The 20,534-nt window shown below is 48.3% G+C and overlaps 1 protein-coding gene across 4 annotated transcripts in view; it reads left to right on the top strand.

Annotated features, from left to right (window-relative positions):
• TRIO (trio Rho guanine nucleotide exchange factor) overlaps positions 1 to 20,534 on the top strand; it is a 287,901-nt gene that overhangs the window by 145,267 nt on the left and 122,100 nt on the right. For all 4 annotated transcript variants that reach the window (XM_060244315.1, XM_060244316.1, XM_060244317.1 and 1 more), the window contains exons 20-28: positions 42 to 157; positions 2,090 to 2,212; positions 7,079 to 7,273; positions 7,412 to 7,527; positions 10,153 to 10,219; positions 10,845 to 10,954; positions 12,319 to 12,388; positions 13,515 to 13,604; positions 19,654 to 19,746. In XM_060244315.1, coding sequence (XP_060100298.1) covers positions 42 to 157; positions 2,090 to 2,212; positions 7,079 to 7,273; positions 7,412 to 7,527; positions 10,153 to 10,219; positions 10,845 to 10,954; positions 12,319 to 12,388; positions 13,515 to 13,604; positions 19,654 to 19,746 — 980 coding nt within the window. The remainder of the gene's footprint in view (positions 1 to 41; positions 158 to 2,089; positions 2,213 to 7,078; positions 7,274 to 7,411; positions 7,528 to 10,152; positions 10,220 to 10,844; positions 10,955 to 12,318; positions 12,389 to 13,514; positions 13,605 to 19,653; positions 19,747 to 20,534) is intronic.

Genomic DNA, 20,534 nt, shown 5'->3' with positions numbered 1-20,534 from the left:
ACTCTAAGTTGGCTCATTTCTTCTCTTTATTCACATGGCAGATATCCTCAATGAGCTCTTCCAAAGGGAAAACCGTGTCCTGCACTACTGGACAATGAGGAAAAGACGCCTGGACCAGTGTCAACAATATGTGGTCTTTGAGAGAAGTGCCAAACAGGTCAGGGAAGGCCTGCCTTTTAAACCCTATTTTCGGGGAGGGGGGGGGCTTGAACTGGGATGTTCATGTCTTTGTAGTTCTTCTCTCAGTTGGCATCTGGGCAGCTCTAACATATTCCTCCTCTATGCTGAATTCATTCGTGTGTGTGCACATGCTGCACGGAAATTTAGATATTAAGATGTTGCTTGCAAAGTGGATATTTATCAAGCGTCAGATTTTTCAGTAAATTCCCTGGATTAAATAGCTTGGTTTAAGCAAGGGAGACAGTAGGCTTGAAAGACAGTGAAAAGCAAAAAGTACCAGCTGGGATCTGAAGGGACAGGTGTGAGCTTCTGTGCTTGGCCTGGAGCCTTCCCCACATCTCCTGTTGCAGGTTGGGAGCAGCATCTGATGGGGCATGAAATGCTGTGGGAGGAAAGGGGGGTCAATGTCCAGCATGCACAGAGAAGCCCTTCAGGTGCGGGCAGGGCCACCCATATGAATCTATAATTGTGGTAAAGCACTAGTTATTGGCAGACAAAAGATTAGTGTTTTATATTTTATGGAACAGCCAGTCAACAGAAAAGGAAAATAGATATACAGTTTCTTGAGATGCAGAAAGCTGGGGGGGGGGGGGTGTGTTGGCCTCCTTCTTATGGTAACTTTGAGACTAACAGTTTTAATCCAGCTTGAGCTTCCTCACGTGGAGTCGTTTTATGATGGAGTTCTGGAAGCCAAGAGCAGAGTCGGTGGCTCATGAAACACAGCCAGTTCTTGGCAATGCAGCTGGGTGTGTTGACTTTGAATGACATCTGGCCAGCCAGCTGTGCTCAGCCAGTTCTCTCTTGTCGGGGGTGAGAAGTCTCAGATTTTGTTGAAATGATGACAGTTCCATGGAAGTTCTTTCTGAGGGCTCATGCTGCACATGCAATGGCCCAAGCCATGGTGCTTGTCAGTTGGGGAAGGAGCCCAACCTCCAAGAATGGTGGGCAGAGAGGTTTGGAAAGCAGGGAGAAGACTCCATGCCCCCCCCCCCCAGTGGCACAGCTGTTTCCCCTCCTCTTCCCCCCCTCCATTCCTGGGAGACAGGTGGAGCAAGTCTCTCTCTTCCTGTCGCTCTAGGGAAGATGGCATATTTTATGCCATCTTTCCTCCAAATAGCACAGGGCAATGTAGATGGACCCTTCCCCTGTTTTATTCTCACAGCAACCTGGTGGGGTAGGTGGAGCCAAGAATTCCTGACCCCCAGTCCCCCAGTGAGCTTCACAGCATATTTGGACCCCCGTAGTCCAGCACGCCAACTTGTCTTTCCATCCATCTTCATGGACCCTCCTCTGTCTTGTGCATTGTAGGAAACTCAGGCAATGTTGGCAACAACCCCAAAACTTCTGCAAAATGGCGGGAGGAGATGCTTAAACCCTCAGCCCCTGCTGTCAGGGGTACATTTGGACAGCCAGTGCCCCTGATCGACATGCTTTATCACTTTATCATAGGGGGGGGGGGAGGCTTTTATTCTCTCTTCGTTTGTGGCTGAATGGGTCTGGGGCTGCTCTTCTGTTCTTCTGCTCTCCTGCTATTCTGTTTTGTAAAATTAGGAGTTTTAGTATTGCAGCTTCCCACTCCCAGGGTTTTTGTGGTGGGGCTTAGCCCAATTTAGCTGGTAAGATGACATGGTGTGTAATTTCTGGCTTCAACCACAGTCTGAAAACCCATCTGATGCTATGCTTCTTTGAATACAGTTCTTCAGAATATATTCTGTTTCTTCTCTGCTGGAATTAGCGTTGCATTCCGTGTATTTTAAACTGTTTCCTGAATGGTCCCGTGTGCCACAAAACCATTTATTTGGCCAACGGGGAAAGAAATTCAGGGACAGTGACCAAAATGCTGAGAAAGTCTTGATACAGAGGAATTGCTTTGAGATGTTTGAAAACTCTTCTTTGTGAATTTCTTAAGGCTCTTGAATGGATCCATGACAATGGGGAGTTTTACTTATCCACCCACACTTCCACTGGCTCCAGTATCCAGCACACTCAAGAGCTGTTGAAAGAGCATGAAGAATTCCAGATCACGGCAAAGGTAATTGTGGGCAAGGGCTGTCTGGCTCCTGGCCTTGTTGTCTCGGGCAGGAGGTTTGCAGCCGTGGCACATAAAGGCCCTGATTCCGTCAGGATTCAAATCGAGAGAGAGCCAGTAGACAAGAGTCCATTTCACCACTGAAGCTCTAGATCTGGACACTGGTGAAGACTGACATGCTGATTAATGATCCATACAGTTTCTGCAGCCCAAGGAGTAGCTGTTGCACATCCTTTATTAGGATGCAGAGCACACAGCAGGAGGACTCTGTACAATCATTTTAGTGCACTGGCAGAAATGCTCTGCATGATTTGCACGTGGATTCCTGGCAGCTGTTCACCACATTCATTTCTCTTTTTTCAAAAGCCTCTCCAAGAAGCCCTTTTGTCCTGTCAGAATCTTAGTTTGCGTATTGATTCTAGCAAAACCCCTCCCTCCAATTCACTTTGGCTTAAATATTTGGTTTTCCATTTAAAGCACCATCTTAGGTTCCTTGCTGAGCCACATGAAGCTCTCGAGCCATTGCTGGCAGCCCCCTTGTGTGACTGGGGGGGGGGGGGCAGACAGAGAACGGTTCCTTGTGCCAGTGGAAAGCATCACAGCTGGCCGAATGGGGTCCTTGGTGTGTGCCTTATGTGTGTTTTACTTGGTTGGAAATAGTGCACCATGTTGCTGGTTTTACAAATCAACAAATTCAGTACACAACACCAAAATTCATGCAACTACTTCTATACAAAATTCCCTCTGTATTATAAGCAGCTTCTCCCTATTACTATCACAACACATTGCCCCAGCTTCTCAGACAAAGCAGGACATTAAGTTCAGTATTTCCTTTTAAAAAAGAGATTCCATAGGAAAATTCTTGTTCTAAAAATCAAGAAACGCGATCCAGTGCTGATCAAAAAGTTTCTCTGCACAATTCTTCTTGTCAGAATCTTGCTTCAGCATTTAAATTTTGTCCATAATCATTACAAACCGTATTTTCTGCAACCCTGTTTCCAAACGTGGTAACGTGCTGCTTCCAGTTCTAAGCTATTAACATTCTAGCTCAACTAAAAGATGCAGCCGTGTTGGTCTGAAGCGACAGGAAGACGTTAGAGTCCAGGGGCACCTTTAAGGCCAACAAAGTTTTATTCGAGGTGTCGCTTTCGTGCGTCTGAAAAAGTGTGTGTGTATACACAAAAGCTTATACCTTGAATAAAACTTGGTTGATCTTAAAGGTGCTACTGGACTCTAACTTTAAAAGACATAGTATTAACGACAGGGATTTAGGTGATTGTAATGTGGGATGGCCCAAGAGACACTTTGTAGAGTGAGATTCCATTTCCCACTGATTTCTCATGTCCCTTTCCATACCTTGTTCCACAAGGCCTTCATAATATTTCACCACCATCCCAGGTGGAGATAAGAACTGGGAGGGGCTGAGAGGCAGAACATCTCTGGGTGTGCAGAAGGCCCATCATGGAGTCTTCCCCAGGAACCTTCAGGTTGTAGGTGATGGGGAGGGCCTGTACCTCGCACCCTGCAGACTCACTGCCACTCCAGGGTAGACAGGCTGATTTGGACAGACCAGTGGTCCGCCTCTCTGTAAAGGCAGCTTCAAGCAACAGAGGTTCAGAGCTGGCTGTCATTTGTAGCTGAGGGAGCAGCCAACGAGGAAAGACACAAGAGGGGTAAGAACAGTGTCTGTGATATGGCTTAAGACTTGTTATGCATGTGAACCTGCCATTTCCCCCCCAGCACTGCCTCCCCAGTATATGTGTAAATAAAAGAACCACTAAGAGACACTATAAATTTTAAACAGGACAGTGTAATGTAGAGGTCAGCAGTGTTCTGACAAAGCTTGCACATAGAACTTCAAATAGAAAAGAGCTTGTAGCAAAAAGACATTAACAGAAGACAGTTCAAAAGCAGTCTTTCCAATCACAAAAGAGTGGCAATATTCCAGTATTTAGTTCATGGAACTAAAGAAGCCTTTCCAAAGACATCTGTTCTAGATATCAAGAAGTTTCAGCCATCTTTCTTCAGTTTGGAGGCTTATTTATCACTGGAACCTAATCTTTACATTACATTCACAGGAGACCAACAAGGTTCAGAACATGTCCATTAAAGTCTTTCCGTTACATGTTCTTTTCTATTTGAAGTTCTATGTGCAAGCTTTGTCAGAACACGACTGACCTCTACATTACACTGGAAAGGGGGCGCTTGGCACAAGATGTCCATACCTGTTCACATTCTCTCTATCCTAGAGCACCTGTGTAGTTCTTCACTCCACATCTTTGCCCTGGTTTGGTTCATTGCCAGGATGTTTGAAGGGCACTTATATCTCAGAGATGATCAACCTGCAGCTTGTGTGGAAGCAAAGAGTCCTGCCCTGCCCTGTCCGTAGAGCCCCTCGGATGTGGTGTGCCCCCTATTCCAGTAGACCGGAGTGATCCCAAGCTGGGATGTGAGCAGTGTCTTTAAGACTTTGGCTCTGATGTATGTGACAGACTTGCTAACTAGGTTGGCCCTTGTTGTTCTGAGAGGGTCTGAAATGGGACACTCTTGGGGAGTGGGAGAATACCCCAATGACAGTATAGTGAATTGGAGCAAACATTTGGATTCTTTGGACTCAAACCAGCACGCAGCCAAAGTGGCTTTGTAGGTTGCAGACCGGCCCATACTTTTTCCAATCTTCTAATCTAGCTAAACTAAAATATAATAAAAGGCTTAGCATGTTGGCCAGATACAGCACTCCCATTGAAGAAGAAGAAGAAGATATTGGATTTATATCCCGCCCTCCACTCCGAAGAGTCTCAGAGCGGCTCACAATCTCCTTTCCCTTCCTCCCCCACAACAAACACCCTGTGAGGTAGATGAAGATATTGGATTTATATCCCGCCCTCCATTCCGAAGAGTCTCAGAGCAGCTCACAATCTCCTTTACCTTCCTCCCCCACAACAGACACCCTGTGAGGTGGGTGGGGCTGGAGAGGGCTCTCACAGCAGCTGCCCTTTCAAGGACAACCTCTGCCAGAGCTATGGCTGACCCAAGGCCATTCCAGCAGGTGCAAGTGAAGGAGTGGGGAATCAAACCCGGTTCTCCCAGATAAGAGTCCGCACACTTAACCACTACACCAAACTGGCTCTCTGTAACTGGCTCCAAACATTGGCTGTGGTCTGTGCTCCAACAACCATTGGCCCGTCAAATGCCACTTCAGAGTTCTGCTGTGCCATTTGGCGAGTCTGCTCCTCTTCCACTGCTGCTATGGCACGAGAAAACCACCAAAATGCCTGTCTTCCCTGAGGAAGAGGCTTCCCCTGCAGGGACAGAGCCCGCCTCAGGAGGAGGAAGGAATGGAGGGAGAGATGGTAGGCAGGTGGTGGGGCCAACTCTTTCCTCTAAGGGATCCTGCCTGCTCCCCTCACTCATAGCAGCAGCCCCCCTGTTGCTGCTGCTCCCTCCACCCGTCTCAGGGCTGACCACGCAGGTGCTCCAGCTGGCCAGCATGGCCGAGCAAGAGAGGGCGCCATGGAGGGGCCAGAGAGCACCAGGTAGGCCACCAGCTGGCCTGGCCCACCATGCGGAAGGCCAGAAGTCCCCTATGCCACACCCTAATGCTGCTCCTCCTCCACCCCGAGGCCCTGCCCCCGCAGCCCTGGCCTGCCAGCTCACAACACAAGCCACCCCCCTTGGCCTCCTCCTCCGCCCCACACAGCACCCCTGCACCACCCCAAACAGTCTCGGCCCAGCTGCACCAGCCTCAGTGGCCCCTCCCCCCATAGAAACTGGAAATTCCGGCCAGCAACCCCTTCCTCTCTGCTGGACTCCCCCCTCAGAGGATCAGGGCCACTCAAGAGATGGAAAGATGAACTGTGAGGACGGCTGGGGGGTGAGGGGGGAGAAGAGAGACCCCCCCCCTGGATTGGGGCCTCAAAAAAGAAAAAAGGAAATGAAACCTCCTCCACAGTTCATTGCATGGGGGAGAAGTGGCTGCTGGCCCCCTGGTTTGGGAACGGTGGTCTCTCTTTGATTGGGGAGGGGGGAGGCAGGTATCGGCCACAGGGGCAGGCTGCTTTCTCCCCGAAGGGGGGCTCTTCTCTCTTATGCGGCCTGTGCAAGTGGGGCCACCAGTCACAGCACCACTTCCCTCCCCGAGGGGCCGAGGCGCTTGCTCAGAGCCTCTTTCTGGACCCTGCTGTAGTCCCCCAATGGGTCTCTTTCCTAGGAGAGAATAATGTTAAAAGGGGAAGGAGCATATTGACATTATTGCTGGAATGCTACTAGTTCTAGTTTTTATCTGGAATCATTCTACCTGTTTTTGAAAAAGTTCTGCTTTTAAAGAAAGAAGTGCAAAACTGTTTGTTTCTCCAGTTACTTGACATTTAGATTATTGAGAAGAGGAGCTGCAAGGGTAGGGGACAACTGAGACATTGGTCTGGAATCAACAGGAGGGCAAGAGATGGTGGGTGTCCTTGTGGGGGGGGGAACCACCAGAAGTCATCGTGTCTCCCTGTCATGACTTGCTTTCCTTCTGTCACCACAAGGACTAGAAACTTCCACCCTGTTTTCCTTATTTTGAAATGTTTTGAGAGACCTATAATTAGGTAGGGGATGGTGAGGGCAGCTCGACGGGATCACGCCCCCCCCCCCTCCTTGCTTTGCAGATCGCCCTCCCAAAGCTGGAAATAAATCCCCTTCTTAACTTGATTGGGGGAAAAGACTGTTTTGATCTGTCTTTCTCTTACCAAAACATTAACAACTTGTAAATGAGTGGGACCCTGACAACATCCAGTGCTGCATTATTTGACAGGACTTTTCTCTGTTGTTGGGGACGGAGAGTGACTTTGCCTTGCAGCCATCCTGTCTCTTTTGTGTTTCCCGCAGCAAACCAAAGAGAGGGTGAAGCTGTTGATACAGCTGGCGGATGGCTTTTGTGAAAAGGGACATGCCCATGCTGCAGAGATTAAAAAATGTGTCACAGCCGTGGACAAAAGGTACCGGGACTTCTCTCTGCGTATGGAAAAATACAGGACCTCTCTAGAGAAAGCCCTGGGGATCTCTTCGGATTCCAATAAATCGGTGAGTGCTGGCAATCGTTCTGGTAGGAGAGAGGTTGGCTGGCTTCATTTGACTGCTGTGAGCTTCTAATGGGGCAGCTGCCCTTTCTTTTCCTGCCATCTCCCCTAATTCTGTCCTCTTTCTCTCCTCCCCACCCAGAGCAAAAGCCTGCAGCTAGACATTATCCCAGCCAGCGCGCCTGGGTCAGAGGTGAAACTGCGAGATGCTGCTCATGAGCTTAACGAGGAGAAGAGGAAATCTGCCCGCAGGAAAGAGTAAGGCTGTTGGTTTTCCTCCCCCATAGAAATCTTTGCACATGGTTTGGCATCATGTTTGCCCCCCCCCCCAACCCCTTGGTGTTTCATTCTGTGTCGCTATAGTGGAGACATAGGATGAATCTGGAATTTGCACTAGTGCAAACATTTTGTTCTGGCAGCAACCTATATAAATTGTAAATATTATGTTTGCAAATGTTACAGTTGTAGCAGTCATAAGGTACTAGAAGACACAAGTCACAATCGGAGGGTGGCAGAGTGCAAGCATCCTTCGTATAAAGCTGCAACCCAGGATGTTATGGCCTGGCACCTGTTTCTGAAAGGGCTGCTGCTGCTCCTCTTTTGCACGGTCTCCTTCGTGTTCTCGGTGGGGTTTTCCTCCAGGGCCTTGTCATGACAGGGGTTACTTTAAAGCACATCATGTTTAAGCTCTTGCTAAACCTAAACTAAAAGAGCCCCGTGGCTCAGAGTGGTAAAGCTGCAGTACTGCAACCTGAGCTCTCTGCTCACGACCTGAGTTCGATCCTGGCGGAAGCGGGGTTTAGATAGCCGGCTCAAGGTTGACTCAGCCTTCCATCCTTCTGAGGTCGGTAAAATGAATACCCAGCTTGCTGGGGGGAAAGTGTAGATGACTGGGGAAGGCAATGGCAAACCACCCCGTAAAAAGTCTGCTGTGAAAACGTCGTGATGCGACATCACTCCAGAGTCGGAAACAACTGGCACTTGCACAAGGGACTACCTTTACCTTTTTAAATCTAAGCTCCCCCCACCTAGCCTCTTCTGCTTGTTGTTAAAAATGGATCCTGTGCCGAATCTCCTGTTCCACTAAGCCCATCGACACTTGCTTTGAATGAATGAATATTTATAGACCACCTTCCCCTTCTCTCCCAAAGCTTTTACAATAATTCCTTAGATACAAATGCTATGAAAACCATAAACTCTTTCTTTGAAGCCCCACTCCAGAGCTTGAAACATCTAAAAGCCTGGAAGAACTCCATGAAACCCACAGAAAAAGCCCTTGCACAGAGGCTGCTGTGATCATTCTCTCTGGGAGGACAGTGGCAGGCGGGGCTGTGCTTATACTCTTCTCCCCACCATGGGGAGCAGTGAGAGAGAGAGTGGAGAGGTCACTTGTAAGATCTGTGTTTCAAAAGGCAGCAGTTAACACTCCTTGTATCATTGAATAGTGTTCCTCTGTCTCTCTAAATTATGGTATAACTATTTTTTTCCAATTTCATCTGAAACTGTGGATGGCGTTCTACCTTCTTCAACTGTTACTCCATCTAATCATTTTCTGTGTCATGGTGTTGAAACGCTCCCTGTGGGTTGCATCCTGCTACTCTGCCTCCCTAATGCTGGTGCTTTATATCTAGAGATGTAAAATCTCCTTCCCGAAATCTTAAAGTGGTGGGTGTTTTTGGGGAGGGGGGTGGTGGAATTGAACTCTGTGAGATGCTTGCTGTCCTGTCAAACCGAAACTAATTTTACTGCTTTAACAACATAAAATGCATCATGAATAAAATTGCAATGTTTGACAAATTTGTGGAATTTAAAAGTTATAAATGCCTTAGTTGGGTACAGGCAAAATTACAGAAATACCCTGTATTTGAGGGGAAACTGTACCCTACACTAAGGTGCCCCTTAATTTCTGCTCTATGGTTAGAGAGACGGTTAAGTTCTCAATGAAACTTCCAGTTTTCCTCTGAGGCTTTGGTGGAGCTTCTGTCCCACTTTTTGTCCCTCTTTCAAGGTAGGGCAATATATTACTTTTTACCTGGCCTGTGTGCACCTCATGGCTTGATCAAGAGGTGAAAAGGACAGCCGAAGGCATGCGAGGCAGTCCTGAGAAGGAGGGCAGGGAGGGCTGCCTCAGGGCAATGCTGGTGGCCACTTTGGGGTCAGGGAGCAATTTTCCTCCAGGCCATTTTGCCAGGGATCCCGGAGGCTTTTGCCATCTCCTGGTATTTGTGAATTTCCTGCATTGTGCAGGGGGCTGGACTAGATGACTGGAGGTGCCTTCCAGCTCTATGAGTCCATGGACTGTGTGATCCCCTCATGAAGGTGAGGAGGAACCCATCTCAGTACTGAGATGTATCTTGGGTTTAAGAGCTGTCCATGTCTACAGCATGCCCATCTTGTCTTTAACTCATTCTAAAAGAGAAAACATTTCATTGGAGTGTTTATGTACTCTCCAAAATGTCCAGTTTTTCTATCAGAAAAAGAAATGAAAAAAGGCCTTGGGAGAAAAAGGGGGAGAGTGCTTTTTTCTGGGCTTTCTGATTGTCCTCAGGCCAAGGCACATTCTCTCCAGCAGAGAAGATTCTTGCATCCCCACGAAGGAGCTCTCGCCAGTAAGAGGCACTCAAACCAGGGCTTTTTTGGAGCAGGAATGCAGTCCCTGCTGGCCTAGCATCCCGGGGTGTGGCCTGCTATGCAAATGAATTCCTGCTGGGCTTTTTCTACCCCCCAAAAGACCCTGATCCAAACCATGATCTAAGAGGAGTAGTCTGAGACATCCCCTTCCCTCAAGGTGCTCCGCTGTGTTCTCTCATGATGTGATGAAAAAGGGAGAGATGAGTGGGAACTCTGTCAAGCTGATGTGCTTTTCTCTCGGTTGTTGTCCAGGTTCATTATGGCTGAGCTCATTCAGACCGAGAAGGCTTATGTCCGAGACCTTCGAGAGTGCATGGATGTAAGTCTCCCAGCCCCAGGACTCCCTGAGCCCTTTGCTTGCTGGGGAATGCTGCCACTGTCATGCCAGGGTCAAGCCATGCCGTGCCTATCCTGAGCTGGCCTCTGAGGCCCCCCCCCCCCCCCCCGCTGCCTTGCTCCACCTCCTCTTCTTGGCTGCATTGAAATCCCCGTGACGGTCCACGAGCATCACGTGTTGCGCTTTCCAGAGTGCTGTGAACTGGATTTTGTGAGGGTTTGGTGTTATTTTTGCGGGGATGATCCCCTGTTAATGCTTCCTTTATGCATGTCGCACATTCGAGAACCAACTCATTCTTTGGACAGCAGTTCCCAGGTATTGTTAAAACTAGAGGGAGCTCATGCTCCGTAGCATCTGTACAAAACAGAAATGCTTGGATTTTAATTTGTCGTTGTGTCATACCACAGAGAACTGGGTCCAGTGTCAAGAACTGGTGTGTTAACCTGGGGTGGGGGGGAATCGGAGAACTGTAACTTATCTTTTTGCAAACTGCAGGTTTTGCAATTCCCTTTTCACTACAAAGTTCTGTTCCTTGGAATATTTGCTCCTAGCTGGGTGCTGTGCAGCAGATCCATAGTGCTTCCTTTTCTCTTTTCCTCTGGACCAGACCTACCTGTGGGAAATGACGAGTGGCGTGGAGGAGATCCCCCCTGGCATTGTCAACAAGGAGCACATCATCTTTGGGAACATGCAGGAGATTTATGAATTCCATAACAAGTGAGTGAGAGCAGCAGTGATGCTCTCAGGTTTCGTGAATATGTAATTTTGTTCTCTATGAATGTATGCCAAGTATATGGCTATGGTGAATGTATTATGTTCCTAAATGCCCACTTTCCCATTTCTAGTGACCTTCATTCCATCTTAGAAACGATATAGAAATGCCAAGTGCTGGTGCCTGAAGAAGGAACAAAATAGAGACTTCTGTGTTGCAGATTTGTGCAGCCTGGCCGTCTCAGTCTTGCTGCGACACTGCCTGCTTCTCAGATTTCAATGGGACTGTCCTCCATCCACACCCAGAATAATCCCTCCTCATGTCTCATCCGGGCCTCTGCTGGAAATGCTCATATACCAGTTTGATGTGATCTACCCTTTTTATAGTAGTCATGAAACCCCAATGTTGGCTAGCAGAATATTCCCAACCTCTTCCCATGATGTGTCTTTAATCTGTTGCTTGTAAAAAAAACCAGGAGGGGGATAGCAGAGGTTTAAAATGCCAAGATCTCATTTTGTGGGCAGCCACAAAGAACATCACTGATGTCTGCGGTTGCCTAAATAATCTGAAATGATATTGCAGTTCATTTTAGATGAACGGGTGTTGGTGTGGGTGTGTGGCGGAGTGCAGGTGGGAAAGAAGAAATGGGGCAAAAGGGAGGGGAGAACTTGAAAGGGAATGAAGGGAGGGAGGAACCAGGGGAAGCATTAGACAGTGGGGAATGACCCAAAGGAGGTGGGAAGGAAGGAAGGAACTGCAAGGGGGAGAAACGTGGAGAAGAAGGACCAGGAGGTGATAAGATTGTCCATCCCCCTGAGTCCACAGAGGTCTTTCCCTGGGTACTCAGGACCAATTTCAGATCATGTGAATTGGCCTTCAATGATTACAGGTGGTTTTTTTATCAAGTAATGACACCCCAGAGTTGCCCTTCTCTTTTGTTTGTACCTTGGTGGTGTGATCCTGCCAAAATTGAGCATATTTAAATTGCATTAATTTTAGTAGAAGTGCTTTAAGCCTTATAGTTAATTCTTCCAGTAGAAAAACGGCAACAAACACTTCAACTGCTGCAGGAGTGTTGCCATAATTTGGCATGATTGTAGGATACTGCATCCAATGGAACAAAGTGTAATTGTGCATATAAACTTTCGTGTGCATGCACACTCCTTCAGATACTTCTTCATGCACACAAAAGCTTCTACCCAGAATAAAACGTTGTGTCCAGCTAGACCCACACTTTGTTCTGTTGCTTCAGACCAACACAGCTGCCCACCTGAGCCAGCCTGCATCCAATGAAGACCTCCTGGTAAAAGCTTGCTGGGGGGAGAGGAGTGTTAAAATGTCCATTAATTCTTCTCCTTCTGATTCGCAGTATATTCTTGAAAGAGCTTGAGAAATATGAGCAACTCCCTGAAGATGTTGGGCACTGTTTTGTTACGTGGGTAAGACAGCTCATTTTATGTCAGGTTGTTGTAGTTCTAGCTGTTGTCCTCTCAAAAATGGGGCGGGGGGGGATAAGGCTCCAAGAAATGGAAATTTTCTCTGTGTCCAAGAGGCTGAAGAGGAATGTTATATAATACAAAGAGAGACAAGGGAATTAATACTCAGTAACATTAGAATGTAGTTCTTGTCTGTTTTGAGATTTTTTTTGTTAAAGGATATGACAGTGGTTGATGACTTTAATTACTTCTGTTTAGAAGAATACATGCTGTATCTTAATCACATCTCAACACACACGTTATTTATTTATTTGTGTGGTTTCCATCCTGCTGAAGCAGGCTTGGGGGAGGGGGGTTTACAGCAGCGAAGTTAGACAATAAATGCATCATATAATAAATTATCTTTAAAAAGTTTTGAAAATTGCATCAGTTTAAATAACATTTGGATTACACACGTTAGTTCCTTGGTCTGATCAGATGGTAATAACTAATCTGCTCAATGCTAATTCAGACCAACAGCTTCGATTGACAGTTTAGGCCATATGAGCCAGGTGGAAGCAGGTTGGCAGGAGGGCCTGTCCTATTGGTCATCTACTGCCTCAAATAGGCAGACTAGCTCTGTCTTGTAACAATTCCCACAGGGCCCTGGTCTCTATAGGGAGTTCATCCCGCCAAGTCAGGGCCTGGGCTGAAAAGGCCCTGGCCCTAGTTGAGGCTAGACAGACGTCTTTTGGATCAGGGATTGCTAGTCGGTGTTGATTGGCCGATCTTAGGGCCCTTCGGAGTATATATGGGGAGAGGTGATCTCCCAGGTATATTAGTCCCTGGCCATTCAGGGTCTTAAAAATTAGAACTGGTGCCTTAAACTAGATTCAAAACTCTTATCGGCGGCCGGTGCATTCTGCTGAGGATCAGCTGAAGGTGCACCCACAAACGCCTTGCAAACAGCAGGGTCAACCAAGTCTAATTCCAAGTCTAAAACCAAGTTTGCCCATCCTGTTTTCTTGCTCTTCGCCTTATGCTTCATTTCTTCACCCAGTTGATCACAATAAGAAAATGATCCTCAGTGAGCTAAACTTTTTTGAGTAAGTGTAAGAAGCTATTGAAATGTATGCATGTTTTTTTGCAGGCAGACAAATTCCAGATGTATGTGACCTACTGCAAAAACAAGCCAGACTCCACCCAGTTGATATTGGAGCATGCAGGGGCTTACTTTGATGTGAGTATCAGGATCTGAAGATTTGGATTGAACCTCTGAAGCCTGCTCACGCAGACACGGGGGGTGGTTTGGTCAGCTTCAGTGCTTCTGTTAATTACCATTCTGCAGCCCCTTCCTGAGGGGGCATCACTGGAAAGGGGTGGGGGGAGCATTACTCACTTGGTATCAGTAAGAAAGCATCTTTGTAGGTATAATCTGTACTGCAGGAAGAAATTGAAAGGCAGCTCCACTTGGCCCGAAGGTATATGCAGGTTGTTTAAACTATGCAAACATGCAAATTTTCTTTGCTTAGTTCTTTGCCGGCAGGAAGTGGGGACAGCCACAGCACTAACATTTTCCCCTGTGGAAACTGACTGAGTGCTTCTTTGGTGTTGAAAATCTCATCAGATACTTCAGCAACTCCTTCAGGCTTGTATCTGTAGCCAAAAAGGTAGAAACTTGGGATTTGTGTATGTGTTTACTGCTAATAATACCAAGATTTACCACCTAATATTAACTTCCATGATTCAAGTGGGCTAGCCCAAAATCACAGAGTGCCCACAGTCCTGGGGATGCAGAGCATTGGTGATCTGTGTGCTCATGAAAGAATGTGACCACATATGCTCTTAGGTTTCCAGTGACTACATGGTTGTGCAGAGCTCTTAGGCCTCGGTGTGTGCAAAATCTGGACAACATACAGAATATCACTGCTTTCAGTGAGAGAATAACTGTGCTTCCAGAGGTGACAACTGCTTAGGTGTAGAAACCTGCAAGCAGAAGCTTAAAATACACTCAGCAGCTTAATGTGGCCAGTGCAATCTGAAGAGCCTGCTGTCTGAAGCCCCTTAGTGGCATGGGGTGCAGAGCAGTGGAGAGGAGGCTCATCTCTTTCAAGATTGGGGGCATCTGCGTCTCACTGCTGAACTGTGTTGAAGGGCAAAGGTCTGCCTTTGCAGACAAGATCCATTTGGTCAGCATTAGAGTTAATCCTTTTGTAATGCTCACTCAGTACCTGCCTACAGAAGAGTAGCATAACAGTTCTCGTGGATTGCAGGAAGAACCCAAAGGATGCTATTTACAATCCAGATAATTTATTTTTTTGCACTGAAGTTGCAACCAACAGCTATAAGCAATACTTGAAAATGGGGTAGCATGTTTGAAACGATGAGGAATAGCTGACATTCCAGTGAGGCAGATGATGCTTATGTCCTATTCTGTTCAGCCAAGGCTGAAGCTTCCACCCACCCCCAAATCCCTTCCTCCAGCATTGGGAGAACAGGGACCTCTGTGAATGGACTCATCTTGGCCAAGGGCTGCTCGGGGCTGTGCTGCACCTCTGACTGTCTTCTGCCACCTGTGGTCAAAAAGGAGACGTTGGCCAAGAAGTCCTGCTCTCAATTTGCAGAAAGTTGAAACGTTTAAGTGTAGAATCTTTTGCGGTCTCCTTGGGGCTTTTTGGGGAGGGGGGGCACATTCGTACTGGATTGGAATGAATAAGCCAGATCTGTAACCACTCCATCATGATGGATGACGGTCATAAAATTATACAGTTCTTCAGTCTACAGAATATTTCTTAGTTGTCATCTTGGCAGCCCTTAAGAATCCTGTAGAATAGGTTGGTATTGATACCTTTGTATTGCTGGGGTAACTGAGTGGCTTTTCTGGGCTGCCTAATGAGCTGATGGCCGAGGCCAGGTTTGGATCTGGGGACACCTTATTCTGGTGCTGAGAGTTGTAGCTGCTGTGCTGAGCTCAGACAAAAAAATGCATAGAATCATAGAACTGATTACTGAAGGACTTGTTGCTTTTGAAGCCAGCAGGGAGTATTGTGGGCGGGGCGAGATTTTGCTGTCTTGTCCCAAGATTTCTTGCTCCTTAACTCTGCCTCTGGGACCACAACAGAAGAAGCTGAGCCTTGGCTCTTGCGGATTATTTACATGCCAAGGAGGCCTTGTCTTCAGCTCTCTTCCCTTTCCTTCGAGGTGCTCACTAGTGCCCATCTTGGGGAGGGGCTGCTCTTTATGAATGCCCTCGGCTGTTGCAGGGCCTCTTGGAGAAAAACCAGCTCTGCAGGCAACCTAGTGAAGGCCACGCCCCTCTTCTCATTGGAGGGAGAGGAGGGCATCCTGCTGTGCTCAGCCACCCCTGGAGTCAGGAAACAGGTTGCTCTTCTGCTTTGCTGACTGTTCCTCAGTTCAGAAAAGTGAGGGGCCACCCAGCACATAGCAGGAGTAGTACACACAACAGCGCACACACACACACACGCTCCTGCCCAGGGCATTTATAGTCAGCAGGTGGACAGTAAGGGGGGGCACGGGAGGAGGTGGAAGCGTTATGGAGACCCTCCTCATACCCTGTGGATGTTCTAGTGAAGAAGCATGTCAGTTTGCGGCTGCCATGCCTGACATGGTGCTCATGAGGCTGCTGTTTCGGGTGGCAAAAGAGGATTTTGGACACCTGTGATGTCCTTGACCCGCTGGCCTTGGATATTCCATCAGTGAGATCCCAGTGGTGATCCTGTGCCCACTTCCCTGGCCCCACCACTGCACTCAGCCAGACTCGCTTTGGGGGAGATGCCGGCCGGCTGGCAGGAGGGTGGAGGGGCAGCTGGAGCCACGGATCCCCCGAGAGCCCCTCTGGAGATGGCAGGCTGGGAGAAGGGGGTGTGCTTTGGGACCCCCTCAGCACATCCAGGCATTCTCCGGAGGAAGCAGAAGTTCCCCATGGCCTTGGGCTGAGGCAGCTGGCCTCCCTTGTGTGCCGCAGTGTCTGTCCGATGGCCCAGTCACGACATGATATTCGACTGGATTCAGCAGCCAGCTGGAAATTTTGTAAATTATTTTTGTCTCCTGTTTATGAGGTAAACTGTTCTATGATTGTTCTTATTGACATTCATGCTCTTCTTTTAATTGTGTAATGATGTTGAAATCCACCCTGAGTTGTTGGCAGGAAAGGGCAGAATATAAATCTCCTGAATAAACAGACCAAGGCCCACCAGGAGGCTCTTCTCTCCCTGGGCGATGAGCTCTGCAGCCGGCGTCTCAAGAGGTGGCTCTGAAGGCTTCCTCCGGCCCTGGCAGAAGGGCCACTCTCCTTGGAGGAGGGTCCCTGGGGCCAAAGTGGCCCAGGGGCTTTTTGTATTTGTGGGGTTGGGTCTGCTATAAGGATGGTGGAAGGTGGGAGGGTCTTGGCATTTTAATGTTAAAATAAATTGCAAGGAACTGACCTTCAGTTAGGGATGTGCAAAAAAAAAATAATTCGGTAGTGCACCAATTCGGAAATATACGGGGGGGGGGGGGGATACAGAATCCCGTATATTTCTGAATTCCGTAGTCGGAATAGCTGCATATATGGTAGATGTGTGGCTATTTCTGAATATACGGCCCCATTATACCCTATGGGCCATTGAAATCAATGGCAAATAGGGTATATTTGAAGCCGCCTGGAGGGGAGGGGGTTTGAGGGAGAGCCCCCAAATTTGCAGGGTACTCTCCCCTACAAACCCCCCCAAGTCCCAAAAAGATTGGGCCAGGGGGTCCAATTCCTGGGGCACCCAAAGCCAAACCTAACTTCACACTCGAGAATCTCTATAGGACCCAAATGCACTATATACATCTATCTACTCTATGAACCCTGCCACACAAAACACAATCTGCTCAAGGTCTGCTCTGCAGACCTGGCTGCAGCAAACCCAGATGCCAGCTCTCCAGCCCTGCCCCAAAGAACGCGGGGAGAGCTGGCCAAGCACAACAAGCATGCTGGCTCTGGGTCTCTCACCCAGCACACAATCTACAGATGCCAGCTCTCCAGCCCTGCCCCAAAGAACGCGGGAAGAGCTGGCCAAGCACAACAAGCATGCTGGCTCTGGGTCTCTCACCCAGGTGCCAGCTTCCCTGCCACAGAACACACAATATACAGATGCCAGTTCCCCAGCCCTGCCCCAAACAACACGGGGAGAGCTGGCCAAGCACAACAAGCCTGCTGGTTCTGGGTCTCTCGCCCAGGTGCCAGCTTCCCTACCATAGAACACACAATCTACAGATGCCAGCTCTCCAGCCCTGCCCCAAACAACACGGGGAGAGCTGGCCAAGCACAACAAGCCTGCTGGTTCTGGGTCTCTCGCCCAGGTGCCAGCTTCCCTGCCACAGAGCACACAATCTACAGATTCCAGCTCTCCAGCCCTGCCCCAAACAACATGGGGAGAGCTGGCCAAGCACAACAAGCCTGCTGGTTCTGGGTCTTTCTCCCAGGTGCCAGCTCCCCCCCCCCCAAAAAAAAAAACCAGAACCAGGAGAAGGGACAACAGGAGAAGGCCAAGAAACTCAACTGTTAAAAAAGTGGCCTTTTAAAGAATGAAAATTAAGCCAAACAGCGCCTCCCCCCAAGAACCAGAAGAGAAAAGGAACAACAGCAGCACAACACAGCAGCAATAAATCAAACACAGAATCCTTTTAAAACAGTAAAAAACTTAACTTTTAACAATACAGGAACTTTGCCAAAAAAACCTTCACCCTAACCCCAAGAAATCCAAGCCACCCAAATCAGGAAAAGTAAAAGAACGCTGCAGTTTTAAAAGTCCTCTCACTAAAGTAAAATATGGGCAAACTGGCAAAAAACCCCCCACCCCAGGCCCCCTCCTCCAGCAGAAACCCCTAACCCCAAATAAGCTACCCACCGCCAAAATCTGGATAAGTAAAGGGACTCTGAGTCTTAAAAAGTCCTTTTACCAACTAAAATAAAAACAAGAACCCCAAGACTATCTTACCTTAGACGTCTTCTCTACTCCAGGCAAGTCTGGTAAGGCTGAGAGAGAGCAGCAGCAGCTGAGGCCAAGGGCCAGCACAGCACAATCTCTCTCTCACACCAACACACACCAACACAGCAGCGATGGAGGAGTCCAGCCAGGCAGACTCCTTAAAAAGGTTCTCTGGCCCTACAGAGAGCAGTTTCAAAAAAATAGCACTGCTCTGTGATTAGCCAGACAACAGTGCTTACTTGGATGCCCAAGTAAGCAAAAGATCAAAAGAACAACAATGTTGCTGATGGCTGGGGGATCAGCTACACAACAGCCCTGCAAAGCATGCATTTGCAATGCATTTTGCAAATGCATGCTTTGGATTAGCTGCTGGGGCTCCCCCCCCCCCCCGATCCCAGGGAGGCTATGGGAGAGGCGGGAAAAGGCTACCAAAGACGGGAAAGGAGGCAAGCAGCTCCCCTGAGGCTGCAGAAGCCCCTTCCCTACCTTTTCCATGGATTTCCGTATACTTCTGAATATCTATACGGACGTATACGGGAAGCCATACTCGGCTCCCGCATAATGGGCCCCAATTGGATTCGGCTGTATGCGATTCCGTATACAGCCGAATCGGGTGATTCGGCGGTTGATTCAGTTCGGCCGAACCGAATGCACACCCCTGCCTTCGGTCTCTTAAGTGTTACAGTGATTTAAACTGGATATTCTAAAGAAAACCTGGTTTATCTTTGCTGCCTGAAATAGACAAAACACAAACCGGTATTGTTTTCGGCACAAGCCCCAATTTGTAACCACACTGTTGTACCTGAAGAGCTCCGTGGCGCAGAGTGTTAAAGTTTCAGTACTACAGTCTAAGCTCTGCTCACGACCTGAGTTCGATCCCCGGCAGAAGCTGGGTTTTCGGGTAGCTGGCTCAAGGTTGACTCAGCCTTCCATCCTTCTGTGGTCGGTAAAATGAGTACCCAGCTTGCTGGGGGGGGAAGCGTAGATGACTGAGGAAGGCAATGGCAAACCACCCCGTAAAAAGTCTGCCGTGAAAACACTGTGAAAGCGTCATCACCCCTGAGTCGGAAACGACTGGTGCTTGCACAGGGGACCTTTCCTTTTCCTTCTTGTACCTGACCCACACTGGTGGTATGGATTTGGGGTCAGACTGGAAAACAGATGAACAGACATGCTCAGGAGAGCTTGCACTGAGGCAGCAAATGAGTCTTTCCCCGCTGTTGAAACACAAAGCTCCGTTGTAACCTTTCTGGCTTGGCCTCACCCCCTTCTCAGTCTCTTGGACACTCAAGTGTATTTTTGTTTTTAACACAGGAGATACAACAGCGGCATGGGCTGGCGAACTCCATCTCCTCTTACCTGATCAAACCCGTTCAGCGGATCACAAAATACCAGCTGCTACTCAAGGTGGGTGTTGTTGGTTTTGGAACGGCTTCTGTTCAGGGAAGGGAATCCCGTCTTCTGTTCAGACAAAGGCCCTGCCTGACAGGAACAGATGCCCACCTACAGAAGGCACTTGCGTTGTGCTGGTTTTAAAGAACATGTGCAACTCTTCTGGTTTGTAGTTAGGGTTACCAATTGCAGCCTGGGAGATTCATGCAAATTTAGGGGTAGTACCTGTAGAGGGGGTGAGTTGGGGAGGAAATTCAGTAAGATCTGTGGTAGCGCCCCCCCCCCCCCAAGGGAACCAGCCTTTGCAGTCTGGAAGTCAGTTGCAATTCCTGGAGAACTCCAGGCCACATCTGGAGGTTTTTTGACAAAACCCACAGACACGTCAGCTGCATAGCGACAACAGAAAGCTAGTTTTGGTGAGCAAAGCAGGGGCATTATTCAGAGAGCAACTTGTACTTTAAGGAAGTCACATCATTTTGACCTAGACAGGTAAAGCAAACAGTGCGCCTGAAAGCCAAAGTAGGAAAAAAATGAGCAAGAGCACTTCAGGGTCGTGGGCTCTTCCTTCCTTTCACTCCTCTAACTGATCCCTGGTCGCCCATCCCTTACTGTATGTGCTCACACCCTCTGTAACTGGCACGGAACTGTTAGCTCCGATCCTTGGACAGAGTTCTCCTCATGCTTCTCTCCATGACTGCAGAGGTTTTTCTCCATTGCTGTGGTTGTGTCCTCTGCCATTAGCACTTCCTGGTGTGCAAGACCAGTGTTGTCAAGGAGCCTTTGAGTCTGCAGAAGGACTAGTG

Source organism: Heteronotia binoei, chromosome 7 (genome assembly GCF_032191835.1).
Source record: "Heteronotia binoei isolate CCM8104 ecotype False Entrance Well chromosome 7, APGP_CSIRO_Hbin_v1, whole genome shotgun sequence".
Classification (NCBI taxonomy): Eukaryota; Metazoa; Chordata; class Lepidosauria; order Squamata; family Gekkonidae; genus Heteronotia; species Heteronotia binoei.
The sequence above is the reverse complement of the archived record's forward strand: the minus strand, read 5'-3'. Positions and strand labels throughout refer to the sequence as shown.